We start from the raw sequence: 13,656 nt of genomic DNA, 5'->3' as shown, positions 1-13,656 counted from the left end.
TGTATTTAACTCTTAAACCCTTGAAACATTTAATTTCTACTTCATGTTTATTCTTGACATTAAACTCAAAAACAACATTCAGTGCGTTGCTCCATTTTCTTTCTTTCTCCCGTTTCTTTATTATTTCAGTCCAGTGTCTCTTACTGCATTTGGCTGTACCTTTAGAAGATGGGTTACTGTTCATTTACTGCGTGTGTGCCAAAGTGCAGGCTGCGTGGGCTGTGTCGGCTGCTGACAAAGGACGACGAGGATGGCTCGGACGTGATGGTCAAGTTTTCACTGTAGCGGCCCTTGGTTCCCCAAGAAAGGAGGCGGAGAGTTCCTTATGGGTGCATGAGTTTATTTCTTTGGTGTAGCACCGTGAAAACTATGAGGGAATATACAAAAAAAACAAGAAGAAAAAGTTTAACACATTTGCACTTCACATACAACTTCCCCAACACAGATTCAAAAAGCACCCAATTTATTACTATAAAAAAAAAGCAAACAAACAAAACTACATTTTATTACCCCATTACAAAATTACTAAAACCTTATTTAAGGAATAAAAATATATTGTGAACGGCATCACCCCAAAACAAAAAATAAAACAAAACATCAAAAATAAAGTACTGGCCCAAACTTAAGATACACACCTTGTTCCACAAACCAAGGGGCTAATAGGAGGATGGAAGGTGCCGTCTATACTGTGTGTCACTGTCTCCTGATAACAGAACAAAACCAAACTATAAGGGAACCTGCACCAACACAAAAATTACAAATAATTAAACAAAGAAAACTCACTCAACGAGCCACGGAAATGCTTCAAACAAAGCCAGCAGCACAAACACTGAGCCAGCCAGGGGAGAACAAAGGGAGGATGGTGGTGACGCGCACAGGTGAGCGCACACACCCACAGGAAGAGCTTACAGGTAACAGTGGCCTCCTCCCTTTTATACCCCAGAAAACTGACCACTAGATGGCAGTAATACACTGACCTTTACAGGCACTTGAGTGAGAAAATAAAAAGGGGAATCAGCAGACAAGACACATGAAGGCTGAGATGGCAGCTCAAAACAATTACTATCATTTACAAGATACCTAAAACATGCAGGGCAGTAGCTCTCCAGGAGCAGGGTTGGAGACCACTGTTCTAAATAATACCTCTTCTCTATTAGAAAAACCTGTAGCTGTGGTGGTGTATCATCACAGTATGAAATGCCAACGCACCCTCCGCTGCATTTACAGCATCCTCTGTTTTTCCGGGTTTCACAAAGAACTCAGTCAACTTTGCTGAACTACTCTCACCTCGCACTTCTTTTTTATGTTTCTCTGTGTCCATATGAGCTGTGAGGTCCCCGGCACCTTTATTGGACACAGACACATATTATGTACCAGCTTCGCACACGGTGCACTCAGCCAGTCCCGACCGGGTCGGTAAACTGGAAATTTTTCGCAGTTCATCTGTGAACGTGCATTTGCGCTTTGGCATCTTGAACGCTTCAGCTGCACCGCCGGTGTCTGCTGCTTTCTTGTTGTGAGTTTTGGAGATCCGCCCACAGGGCAGCCGCTAGGGGATTACGTTACACACGCTAACCCAAACAATGACAACGGGGGTAGAGGGGGCACACACATATACACACACATACATACACACACACACACAGAAGGAAAACCGGACATTATCATCAATTAATAAAAAAAACCCGGACGACCCGGACGGGACGTAAAAAGTGGACATGTCCGGGGAAAAGAGGACGTTTGGTCAGCCTAATGTATCATATCTGGTTATAGCCCGACAAGCCGCAATATTCACTGGATAAAACAGAGGCCAGGCAAAGCTCTGGAGTGGATTGGGAGGATGAGCACTGGTTCAAACTCTGCTAGCTATGCCAGCTCCTTTCAAAGTCGATTCATCATGACTGAAACTGCGTCCAGCAGCAATCAGTACCTCGAGATCAAGAGTCTGACAGAAGAAGATTCTGCTGTTTACTTCTGTGCTCGATAAAGCACAGTGACTGAAGACAGTGAAGAAGCTGCACAAAAACCTTCACAAACGACAAGTAACGATGACATCTTGGTTTCTTATCAGCTGAATATTTACAAAAGCAAAACACTCACTCACAGTGATAGAGTTACTAATGTCACATTCACAAGTAAAAAGTACACATATAAAATGACAAGTGAAACAAGCTGAAAAACATTTGTTCAGTGAGCTTAGTGGATCAGACAGGTGAGATGTCCTCAGTCCAAAATATATTCAAAGAATGTTTTGATGTGATGGCAATGAAACAATTTCCAAAAAGCAGAATGTTGCTGATTAGAATAAGAGAATATTTATTTTGTACACTCATACTCATCTGCTGCACATTATGCTCACAGACAGTTATACGTTTATTTTTAATTTACTCATTTGAATAAAGCATTCGTGTTGAAGTGTATCAAATGTAATGAACACCATTTATCAAAAGAGGTGTGGTTGTGTTATTAACACTGATATACATTTTACACATATTAAAATAAAACATGTCAGACACACGTAAAAATCGACTGACTTTCAGGATTGAAGCCTGAACATTAATTTCCCATTCCCATCAAATGACTTACATCCAAATCCAGACCAGTTGTTTTCTCCCTGTGAGGAGGAGTCAATGCAAAACGTTGATGTCTTCCAGCTCTACTTATCTGACTGCAGAGAGGATGACAGAGAACAGTGGACACACAGTTTAACATGATGGACTATAGGACAGGACTGCTGCTTCTAACTATCTGCTGGACAGGTGAAAATATTAACAAATCTTGAGTTGAGATTCATCAAAAAGTTAAAAACATGTATAACAGTTTTATTTTTGTCTTAACAGGTGTTGATGGTCAGACTCTGACAGAATCTGACCCAGCAGTTAAAAAGCCTGGAGAATCTCACAAACTGACCTGTACAACATCTGGATTGTCATTCAGTAGCTACTGGATGGCCTGGATCAGACAGGCTCCTGGAAAAGGACTGGAGTGGATTGCTACTGATGGTGGTGGTAGCACCAAATACTACTCTCAGTCAGTTCAAGGCCGGTTCACCATCTCCAGAGACGACAGCAGAGAGCAGCTGTATCTGCAGATGAACAGTCTGAAGACTGAAGATTCTGCTGTTTATTATTGTGCTCGACACTCACAGTGACTGGAGTTGGTTGAGCAGCTGTGCAAAATCCTACAGGAAACATCAGACCCCCATTAACTCACATGATTAATGTTTCATTAAAAATGTCAATAAAATGATATAATTCTTTCATGCCCAAACATGTTTTTATAAAAACTGTTATTTTTGAATTGTGTTTTAAAAGTTCATTTCCAGAGAGAGGATTTTAACAATAGTTAAACATTAAACATTAATGATGGTAATTCTCATCTCAACTAAAACAAACTTTTACATTTTTTTTTATGTACTTCAGTATGTGAGCAGCTCTCTAGAGGTTTATCTTCATATCTGTGGCTTCAAACATCATCAACACTGAAAATCATTAAACATATTTGATGTAAAACTCCAAACCTTCACACACCTGCAAAAAACTCAAACTGTTACATGATTTTGTTGTCACTTCACTTTTTGTTGGCAACAGGGGTGGTGCCATACATTGTAGACATCCGGGGGTAAGCCTGGCACTCACGAGTTCTATTTCAGTTACCTTGTCCATGCTGTTGCATTTGTTGTCCACTAGGTGGCAATGTCCAATAAATAAAATGCATTTTAGCTAATGTAGTAGAAACCATAGCTCTTATATATAGTCTACTCTAAAACACCTTCAAGGTAACTCTTCAACATCCCTGTTCAGTTTCATTTTGTCTTCATACACTAAATGTTCATGATAACTATTGTTACTGCTGTTTTGTCATGTTAATCAATCAACATTAAATAGTGGGATTGAGAGGCTGTTAGTGCAATGCAAGATTATTTAATGAAAAGAGTAAAAGATGCAAATTATGAAAAGGTATTCTTGCTACATCACAGCTCTTTGCTTCATATTGAACACATTGAGTTAAAGTACAATGATTACTTACTGTCACTCAAATCACAACACCATAAAAACTGAACATTTTATTGCCTCGCTGTTATAACTAAACAATATCTTTGAATATCTTTGAATCTTTGAAAAAGGTATTCTTGTTACATCACAGCTCTGCTGCATGTTGGACACAATGAGTTAATGAACAATGATGATTACAACCTATCACTTAAATCACATCAATATAAAAACTCAGTAGCCTATTTGCAACATCAACTGTAAGAAAAAGATGTCTATGCCAGACAGTGGACCATAATGATGATTTCTTTGACATTATAATGGTTATAACCAAGATTGGTACCTTATAAGTATCCAATGTTGCTAGATAAGGTTTTATTTTCACTGCAAGAGATATTTAATAAATGTTCATAATAATTTCTGCCATAGCGTTAGCCTACGTGATGGCAGCCAGACTAGGCCCTAAAATTAGCTTTACATTACCACCAACCTGAACCAGCGTTTGGCAGATCACTGGATGATGCTGCAGCATCGGTTGGTAACACGACATGGCTGGATAGAGTTTTTTTGAAAAACTTTTGTATGTCCTTTCTGACTGATGAGCACTCAATGACTGAGAAAGATCAGACAGTGACTTAAGCTACAGCAGACTGACGTTAGGCGGCGCCGCTAGGCTCGATGGAAACATTTTTATTCAATCAGGCTACCTGTTTAGTTAGCGGTGCAGTTTTGTTCAGCTTTGCAAATTTCATTCATTTTTTTGGATTTCTTTAAAATAGGGGTATGATTGATGGGTAGCTTATTTTCCCTGCAATAGGCTATATGTTCCTGAGCCATTAATCGGCCCGAGGATGATAAAAAAAAAAAAAAAAGCTTAAAAAAACCCCAAGGCTTTTGATGAAAGATTCGGGACTTAAGCCCCAAGAGCCCACTCCCCTCGCTGCGTATGCTGCTATTATTTTCTGATATTATGATACTTTACTTTTTATGTAATAATACTTTGAACAAACATAATTTATTTCCCATGGTGAAAATGTTTCTACCAACAATCCTCAATGTTACTATTAATATTATTATGTGATCACAACAATATATTTATAATAATTGCAGAGCTGCATTATTTTAAATACTTAATTTTCAAAGTGTTACATGTGAGGAATGAAATAAAATATTGAATGTGAATAAGAGGTGATTTCCATAATAAAAGTCATCAGACTCTTATATTAGTCTCCAGGTAGACCAACATTAATGCTTCATGTGTTTGATTATATGCAAACTCAGTGATCCTCCTTGTTTCTCAGCTATAAAGACTTCACATCAGACTGTCAGTGGAGATCACAGCACATCATCTTCAACATCAACCATGTTCTCTGTAGCTCTGCTGCTGCTGTTGGCAGCTGGATCCTGTGAGTGTCTCTGGATTTGTCATAGTCAGCAATTCTTCTTTTAGTTTGATCATTTTTCACAAAACATTTCTTCTTTTAACAGGTGTGAAGTGTGAACAGTTGACACAGCCAGCCTCAGTGACTGTGCAGCCAGGTCAACGTCTGACCATCACCTGTCAGATCTCTTATTCTGTTGACAGCTATTGGACAGCTTGGATCAGACATCCTGCAGGGAAAGGACTGGAGTGGATTGGAATGAGAGTTGGATCCACCACATCCTACAAAGATTCACTAAAGAACAAGTTCAGTATTGACTCAGACTCTTCCAGCAACACAGTGACTCTAAATGGACAGAATATGCAGCCTGAAGACACTGCTGTGTATTACTGTGCCAGAGACCCACAATAACACAAACCATCAGCAGACCTGAACAAAAACCCCTCAGTGTCTGAACACTTGTAACATGAAGCCACCAGAGGAGGAGCCCTCACACCACTAATCATTTCAACACCACTTCCTCAGTTAAGAGAGAAAAAGACCACAGTATATTTATCACATGAAAAATAAGCAGAGTTTTAAAAACAATTCTTTAATTATTTTTAACATTAGGTGGACTGATTTACCCCAAACAATCTCTCATCACTTTCTATATTTACAATAGTGAGGAATAAAGTAATTATTTATTTAACATATGATAAGAGTTTATTCTCCAAAAGGTCACAACTTCATCATTTTAACAAATCTATTAAATATGTTTATGAATCTCAACAACATTTGTGAGTTCATTTAATATTTTCTCTTCATGGCGATTTGTTTTCAAGATTACATCACAGTGAAGAGTTTATATTAATCTGCTGTCCTGCAATGATTGTTTGTCCCAATACAAACCTGATGGCTGCTTGAGATCTTCAGGTGGTTCCCAAATCTCAGCTTGTCATAATAGTGACGGAGCCTTTGCTCTACTCATCCATCAGCTGCTTGATCTCAACCAGACAGTTTCACATCTTCTCCTCACTGACTGTCATTTGTTGCATTTGTTTTCAATATCAGTTTATTATTGATTTAATGTATTATTTAACATTGTTATTGTACTTTTTAACATTGTTTGTGATTAATGCTATACAATTTAAGTTAAATTAATTAATATAGTTATTTCAATTTGAAAAATCAACCACTGATTAATTTGAGTTATGTGTATGTACAGTATACAAATGTACATATAAAAATCACAATGTAGACTTTCTTTCAGATGGAGAAACAGCAGATCATATCTTCTTATGTTCTTTTTTCATAGATATGATTTTGCTTTATAATAATAAAAGAAGAAAGTATTGCATTAGTTTGCTTTTTGAAAAACTTTGAGATGCAACAATTCAGAGTTGGCTTTAATATTGTTTTAAAGTCTGTATGTGGTGATTGATGTGCTGTGTCTTTTGTTGAGTTGAGAATTTCTTCAGAATAATCTATAATCAGCAACTAAAATTCAGAGCACAAATTTTATCTTCAGAAGACATTTCAATCTCATTTGAATTCAGAATCAAATTCATTTCACTCAAATCAACAAACTAAACATTTTAATTGTCTCAGTTCAACAGACTCAGACATTTATGATTCAATCAGGTTCACTCCTTCCTTTGAGGAGGAGTCAATGCAAAACACTGATGTCCTCCATCTATACTTCTCCATCAGCAGAGAGGAAGAGAGACAACAGTGGACACACAGTTGAAGATGATGGGGTGTGTGACAGGATTGCTGCTTCTAACTATCTTCTGGGCAGGTGAAAAAAAGACTACTTGTGTTTAAACTGTCTTTAAAAGTTTGCCAACATGTATAGAATGACAGTTTTCTTTTTTGTCTTAACAGGTGTTGATGGTCAGACTCTGACAGAATCTGAACCAGCAGTTAAAAAGCCTGGAGAATCCCACAAACTGACCTGTACAACCTCTGGATTCACAATCAGCAGCTCCTACATGGCTTGGATCAGACAGGCTCCTGGAAAAGGACTGGAGTGGATCGCCTGGCATGATAGTGGTAGTGGTAGCAGAAGATACTACTCTCAGTCAGTTCAAGGCCGGTTCACCATCTCCAGAGACAACAGCAGACAGCAGCTGTATCTGCAGATGAACAGTCTGAAGACTGAAGATTCTGCTGTTTATTATTGTGCTCGAGACTCACAGTGACTGGAGTTGGTTGAGCAGCTGTACAAAATCCTACAGTAAACATCATCACTGAGTTGACAGACAATATTTTTATACACATTTTCTTTATTACATCTGTTGCTGTTTCTGTTTTTAATGAACTCATAACACATAATAGGACATGACAGAACAATCGTGTTGCTGAATCATCCTTCAAGATACAGGTTTATTAATATAAATTGTCTTATTTGAAATTGAATGTCATAATATGAGTCAAAATGAATGTTGCAGTTCTTTAGAAAAACACTGGAGGGCAGTCACTATCAACTTTCTCTGTCAGTAAACTGAGACACTCACTGATCTGAGGTTTAATATGTGTGAGCTAACTTCAACACATCACAAATAAAATATTTTAACTATTGGGTCAGCAGTGACTGCAGCTTGTGTTTAACTTTGTGCTTGAGAGACATTGTGATGGGAGCTGGAAGAACTCACCATTCTGCAATAAAAAGACAATTTCTTGTCTGTTATAGATTACAGGTCTGCTCCCCAGGCCTGTGATGATAGCACTGACTTCCTAAACCATCCGAATAATTATTTTGGACGATTTGTGGCACTTAATAACACTCCAGCAGTGAAAGTCACTCCTAATCATGACGACCAGGTGCTACATCTTGACCCAGCTGATGTCCAACGGACCCTGAGGATGATCAATCCAAGGAAAGTTTCAGGTTCTGACATGATACCAGGTTGCGTGTTCAAGAGGTGTGCAGACCAGCTGACTCATGTCCTAACAGACATATTTAACATCTCCATCAGTCAAGCCAATGTGCCATCATGCTTCAAAACCTCAGCCATTGTCCCAGTCCTGAATAAAGCCACAGTTACTAGTCTAAACGACTATAGACCAGTAGCACCGACTTCCATCATTATGAAGTGCTTTGAAAGACTAGTTAAGGATTACATAACATCTGTCCTTTCTCCCTTACTTGATCCACTTCAATTTGCCTACCACCCAAACCACTCCACTGAGGATGCTATATCCACTGCACTTCATCTGAGTTTGGAACACCTGGAGAAAAAGAACACACATGTACGGATATTGTTTGTCGATTTTAGCTCGGCATTCAATACCATAATCCCCCAGTATCTGGTCAACAAACTGGGCCCACTTGCAGTAAACACTCCTCTGTGCAATTGGGCATTAGACTTTCACTCAGGAAGGCCTACATTTGTGTAAGTAGGAAATAACACATCATCCACCATCTTACTGAGCACTGGATCTCTGCAGGGATGTGTCCTGAGTTCCCTACTGTTCACCCTGATGAACCATGACTGTTATGCAAAGTGGAGTACAAATCACATCATAAAGTATGCGGATGACACAACAGTGGTGGGCCTTATCCAGAACAACCAGGAGAATGTTTACAGAGAGGAGGTGAAGCTTTTTGCATACTAGTGCAGGAACAACAACCTTGTACTGAATGTTGAAAAAATCAAGGAGATGGTGATCGACTTCAGGAGGAAACAGCCCATGCATACCCCAATCTTCATCAATGGGACTGCTGTAGAGACTGTACAGAATACTAAGTTCCTGGGGGTGCATGTGGCTGACAACCTGTCCTGGTCCCTGCACACCTCCTCTCTGATGAAAAAGGCTCACCAATGTCTTCATTTCCTACAGCGGCTGACGAAGGCTCACCTCAGTCCATCCATCCTCACCACCTTCTATAGGGGCACCATAGAGAGCGCTCTGATCAGCAGCATCTCTCTCTGGTATGAGAACTCTAACACCTCAGACATAAAGGCCCTGAGGAGAGTGGTGAGGACAGCAGAGAGGACTATTGGGGTCACACTGCCACCGATTGAGAACATGGCCCAAAAGCGCATGCTGGCCAAAGCAACCAGCATCCTGACAGACTCCAGTCACCCATGTCATGGACTGTTCTCCCTCTTGCCTTCAGGCAGGAGGTACAGCAGCCTGCATAGCAGCACTGTTAGGTTCAGTAATAGCTTCTACCCTGCTGCTATCAAACTGCTAAACAAAATGACACACCGCTGACTGCTTTGTTGTCTCATCTTACAGATGGCAGCTGTCATAAATATGAGCAATATTATTCATATTTATTGATGCACGTTTTACATTCTCCACACATACTTGTCCAGAAATTAATTAATTAATTATTTAAATTATTTGTTTGTTATCTACTATTTCAATTTATCTTGTGTGTTTGACAGAGCTTTGTTCATAATTTAGTTCACTTTTCATCTTGGATGCTATAGTGAATGACAATAAAAACTGAATCTTGAATCTTAAAGTAAACAGAGAGGCTTAACAAAAACCTAAAACACCTACAGGGGGCAGCAGAGGATCTGAAATATGATGGCAGTGAGAGCAGTTTGACAATGTGACCAAACATACACACAAACACAGAGAAACATTTCCTGTTTGTTAGGGATTTTTCAAGTTTTATTGGGACTCCTGATGTCTATACGTGTTTGTCTTTCTCTGTGTAATAAAACCTCTAAAAAAAAATCAAAAAACAAAACATGATTAGTATAGCTTCAAATAATAATAACATTTTATTACAGTGTGTATAAGTATGGAACAAGTTCCCCCATGGATCCATTCCAATGCTCTATTAATAGCTATTACACAGCTTGGATCAGACAGTCTGCAGAGATATGATTGGACTGTACTGAACTGAGAATTGTACACGCATCTTACTACAAAGATACACAAAAGAACAAGTTCAGTGTTGACTCAGACTCTTCCAGCAAAAGAGTGACTCTAAATGGGCAGACTGTACAGCCTGTAGTTTAAATCAAACAGTTCGGCCTACTGTATGATTTAAACTACAATGAGAGTAAAATCCAAATCTGTTCTGTGAGGAGGAGTCAATGCAAAACTTTGATGTCTTCCAGCTCTACTTATCAGACTGCAGAGAGGATGACAGAGAACAGTGGACACACAGTTTAACATGATGGACTATAGGACAGGGCTGATGCTTCTAACTATCAGCTGGACAGGTGAAAATATTAACAGATCTTGAGTTGAAGTCGTCTTCATCAAAAAGTTAAAAACATGTAGAACATTTTTCTTTTTGTCTTAACAGGTGTTGATGGTCAGACTCTGAAATAATCTGAACCAGCAGTTAAAAAACCTGGAGAATCCCACAAACTGACCTGTACAGTCTCTGGATTCACTTTCAGCAGCTACTACATGGCCTGGATCAGACAGGCTCCTGGAAAAGGACTGGAGTGGATCGCCTGGCATGATAATGGTGGTAGTAGCACCAAATACTACTCTCAGTCAGTTCAAGGCTGGTTCACTATCTCCAGAGACAACAGCAGACAGCAGCTGTATCTGCAGATGAACAGTCAAAAGACTGAAGATTCTGCTGTTTATTATTGTGCTCGACACTCACAGTGACTGGAGTTGGTTGAGCAGCTGTACAAAATCCTACAGTACTTATCTTCTGGGATGGTAGCTTTTAATAATACAGAATATTAAGGAATACATTACAGCATCATTTGTCTCTGCATTACTTAAGGTTGTGTGTTCCTCAATAATAGTATACTACACAGAAAAAACATAAAACATTATGATACATCTGAAATAAAGTATGTGTGTGCTTGTAAGACTGTGATCCAAGCTGGATGAACTAAAACTATGTCCTCCATTTCTCATCCTTACTGATCCACCCTGCACAGTCTCACATTATGAATGAACTCAGGTCAATTAATTCATAATTACAGAACACTCAGTTATCTGAGTACCACTCATGGATAAATGAGCTTCAAAAGTTACATTTCATTTTCTTCAAAAATAAAATCAATATAATTAAAAAATCTTACTCCATCATCACACAGTGTCATTGAAATCATTACTGAGAGAGTCCAAGTTTCTCTGTGTGTCTGTGTCTTCAAACACTTGATCAAACTGAACCATTCAACATATTTTATGCAAACACCAGCAGCAAACTCAACTGTTCATGATATTTACATTATCCTGCTGCTGTTGCTGCATTTCTGTTAGAAGGAAATACACAACTATAGTTTACATACAATCAAATAAATGTAATGAAATCAGAATAAATTGTGTGAGGTGATTTCCAGCTTTAACTGTCATCAGACTCTTATATTAGTCTTGAGTTAGACCAACATTGATACTTCATGTGTTTGATTCTATGCAAACTCAGTGATCCTCCTTGTTTCTCAGCTATAAAGACTTCACATCAGACTGTCAGTGGAGATCACAGCACATCAGCTTCAACATCAACCATGTTCTCTGTAGCTCTGCTGCTGCTGTTGGCAGCTGGATCCTGTGAGTCTCTCTGGATTTGTCATAGTCAGCAATTCGTCCTTTAGTTCGATAATTTTTCACAAAACATTTTTTTTTCTTTTAACAGGTGTGAAGTGTGAACAGTTGACACAGCCAGCCTCAGTGACTGTGCAGCCAGGTCAACGTCTGACCATCACCTGTCAGGTCTCTTATTCTGTTAGCAGCTATTACACAGCTTGGATCAGACAGCCTGCAGGGAAAGGACTGGAGTGGATTGGAATGGAAGCTGTTGGATCCACGTCATACTACAAAGATTCACTGAAGAACAAGTTCAGTATCAACTTGGACTCTTCCAGCAAAACAGTGACTCTAAATGGACAGAATATGCAGACTGAAGACACTGCTGTGTATTACTGTGCCAGACAACCACAATAACACAAACCATCAGCAGACCTGAACAAAAACCCCTCAGTGTCTGAACACTTGTAACATGAAGCCACCAGAGGAGGAGCCCTCACACCACTAATCATTTCAACATCAGTTCACTATTAAAACAAATAAAGAATTATCACAAAAATACCTTAATATCATTTGTAAAGACTAATATGAAATAACGAAACATATTATTCATTTACCTTAAACAAGAATTGATTACATTGTTTTATACATACTTAAATGTTTAACTTATTATTATTAGATGTACTATACTACTATAGTACATATAGTACTACTATATTCCTATGGTGAAAAATTCTGTAACAATGTGTCATATATTTATATTTATCACAAAGACATGAGGAGGTAACATCACCACATGGATTTACCCAAATTATCCCCCATCTGACTGACAATGCCAACACATAAGTATGAGGAGTGATGGAATTCAAGTGAAAAATTGAATAATATAATATATAACTATATAAATATGGCAATATGAATGAATACTAATCACATTTTCTCACAGGCTGTGAAAGTATGAAATAAGTTGTGTGAATCAGTAATTGATTGAGTTCCCCCATGGATCCATTCTCAGACCTCTACATGCTCTCATGTTCTGTTACCAGTTATTGCACAACTTGGATCAGACAGCCTGCAGGGAAAGGACTGGACTGTATTGGAATGAAAGTTGGACACATATCATACTACAAAGACTGAAGAAGATTGTGCAGCCTGAAGTCTCAACACTAAAATGAGAGTTAAATCCTAATCTGCTCTGTGAGGAGGAGTCAATGCAAAACTTTGATGTCTTCCAGCTCTACTTATCTGACTGCAGAGAGGATGACAGAGAACAGTGGACACACAGTTTAACATGATGGACTATAGGACAGGACTGCTGCTTCTAACTATCTGCTGGACAGGTGAAGATTTTCACTGATCTTTATCTGCCATATTTTCATTTATATCACCAACTTGATGCATGTTTGGCTTTTTTTTGTCTTAACAGGTGTTGATGGTCAGACTCTGACACAATCTGAACCAGCAGTTAAAAAGCCTGGAGAATCCCACAAACTGACCTGTACAGCCTCTGGATTGTCATTCAGCAGCAAATGGATGGCCTGGATCAGACAGGCTCCTGGAAAAGGACTGGAGTGGATTGCTTATATCAATACTGGTGGTGGTAGCACATACTACTCTCAGTCAGTTCAAGGCCGGTTCACCATCTCCAGAGACAACAGCAGAGAGCAGCTGTATCTGCAGATGAACAGTCTGAAGACTGAAGATTCTGCTGTTTATTATTGTGTTCGAGACTCACAGTGACTGGAGTTGGTTGAGCAGCTGTACAAAATCCTACAGTACTTACTGTGCTTATATAAGCTATCAACTATCTCATATGATTAATGTCCTAATTTCAAGTC

At 38.9% G+C, this 13,656-nt stretch overlaps 1 pseudogene and 4 gene segments (V, D, J or C); all 5 read left to right on the top strand.

Moving 5' to 3' along the window:
- Positions 1-2,710: 2,710 nt before the first annotated feature.
- Positions 2,711-3,151, top strand: LOC133999429 (Ig heavy chain V region 914-like). The segment is given in 2 exon segments: positions 2,711-2,759; positions 2,841-3,151. Coding segments are annotated over 2 exon segments (360 nt in total).
- Positions 3,152-5,355: 2,204 nt separating this feature from the next.
- LOC133999433 (immunoglobulin heavy variable 3-74-like) lies at positions 5,356-5,785 on the top strand. The segment is given in 2 exon segments: positions 5,356-5,398; positions 5,481-5,785. Coding segments are annotated over 2 exon segments (348 nt in total).
- Positions 5,786-7,105: 1,320 nt separating this feature from the next.
- On the top strand, positions 7,106-7,557 carry LOC133999420 (Ig heavy chain V region 914-like). The segment is given in 2 exon segments: positions 7,106-7,154; positions 7,241-7,557. Coding segments are annotated over 2 exon segments (366 nt in total).
- Positions 7,558-10,496: 2,939 nt separating this feature from the next.
- On the top strand, positions 10,497-10,948 carry LOC133999986 (Ig heavy chain V region 914-like; annotated as a pseudogene).
- An 851-nt stretch (positions 10,949-11,799) lies between these two features.
- LOC133999985 (immunoglobulin heavy variable 3-43-like) lies at positions 11,800-13,558 on the top strand. The segment is given in 4 exon segments: positions 11,800-11,842; positions 11,928-12,223; positions 13,110-13,158; positions 13,245-13,558. Coding segments are annotated over 4 exon segments (702 nt in total).
- The last annotated feature ends 98 nt before the right edge of the window (positions 13,559-13,656 follow it).

Source organism: Scomber scombrus, chromosome 18, assembly GCF_963691925.1.
Source record: "Scomber scombrus chromosome 18, fScoSco1.1, whole genome shotgun sequence".
Taxonomy (NCBI): Eukaryota; Metazoa; Chordata; class Actinopteri; order Scombriformes; family Scombridae; genus Scomber; species Scomber scombrus.
This window is presented reverse-complemented; position numbering and strand designations above follow the sequence as displayed.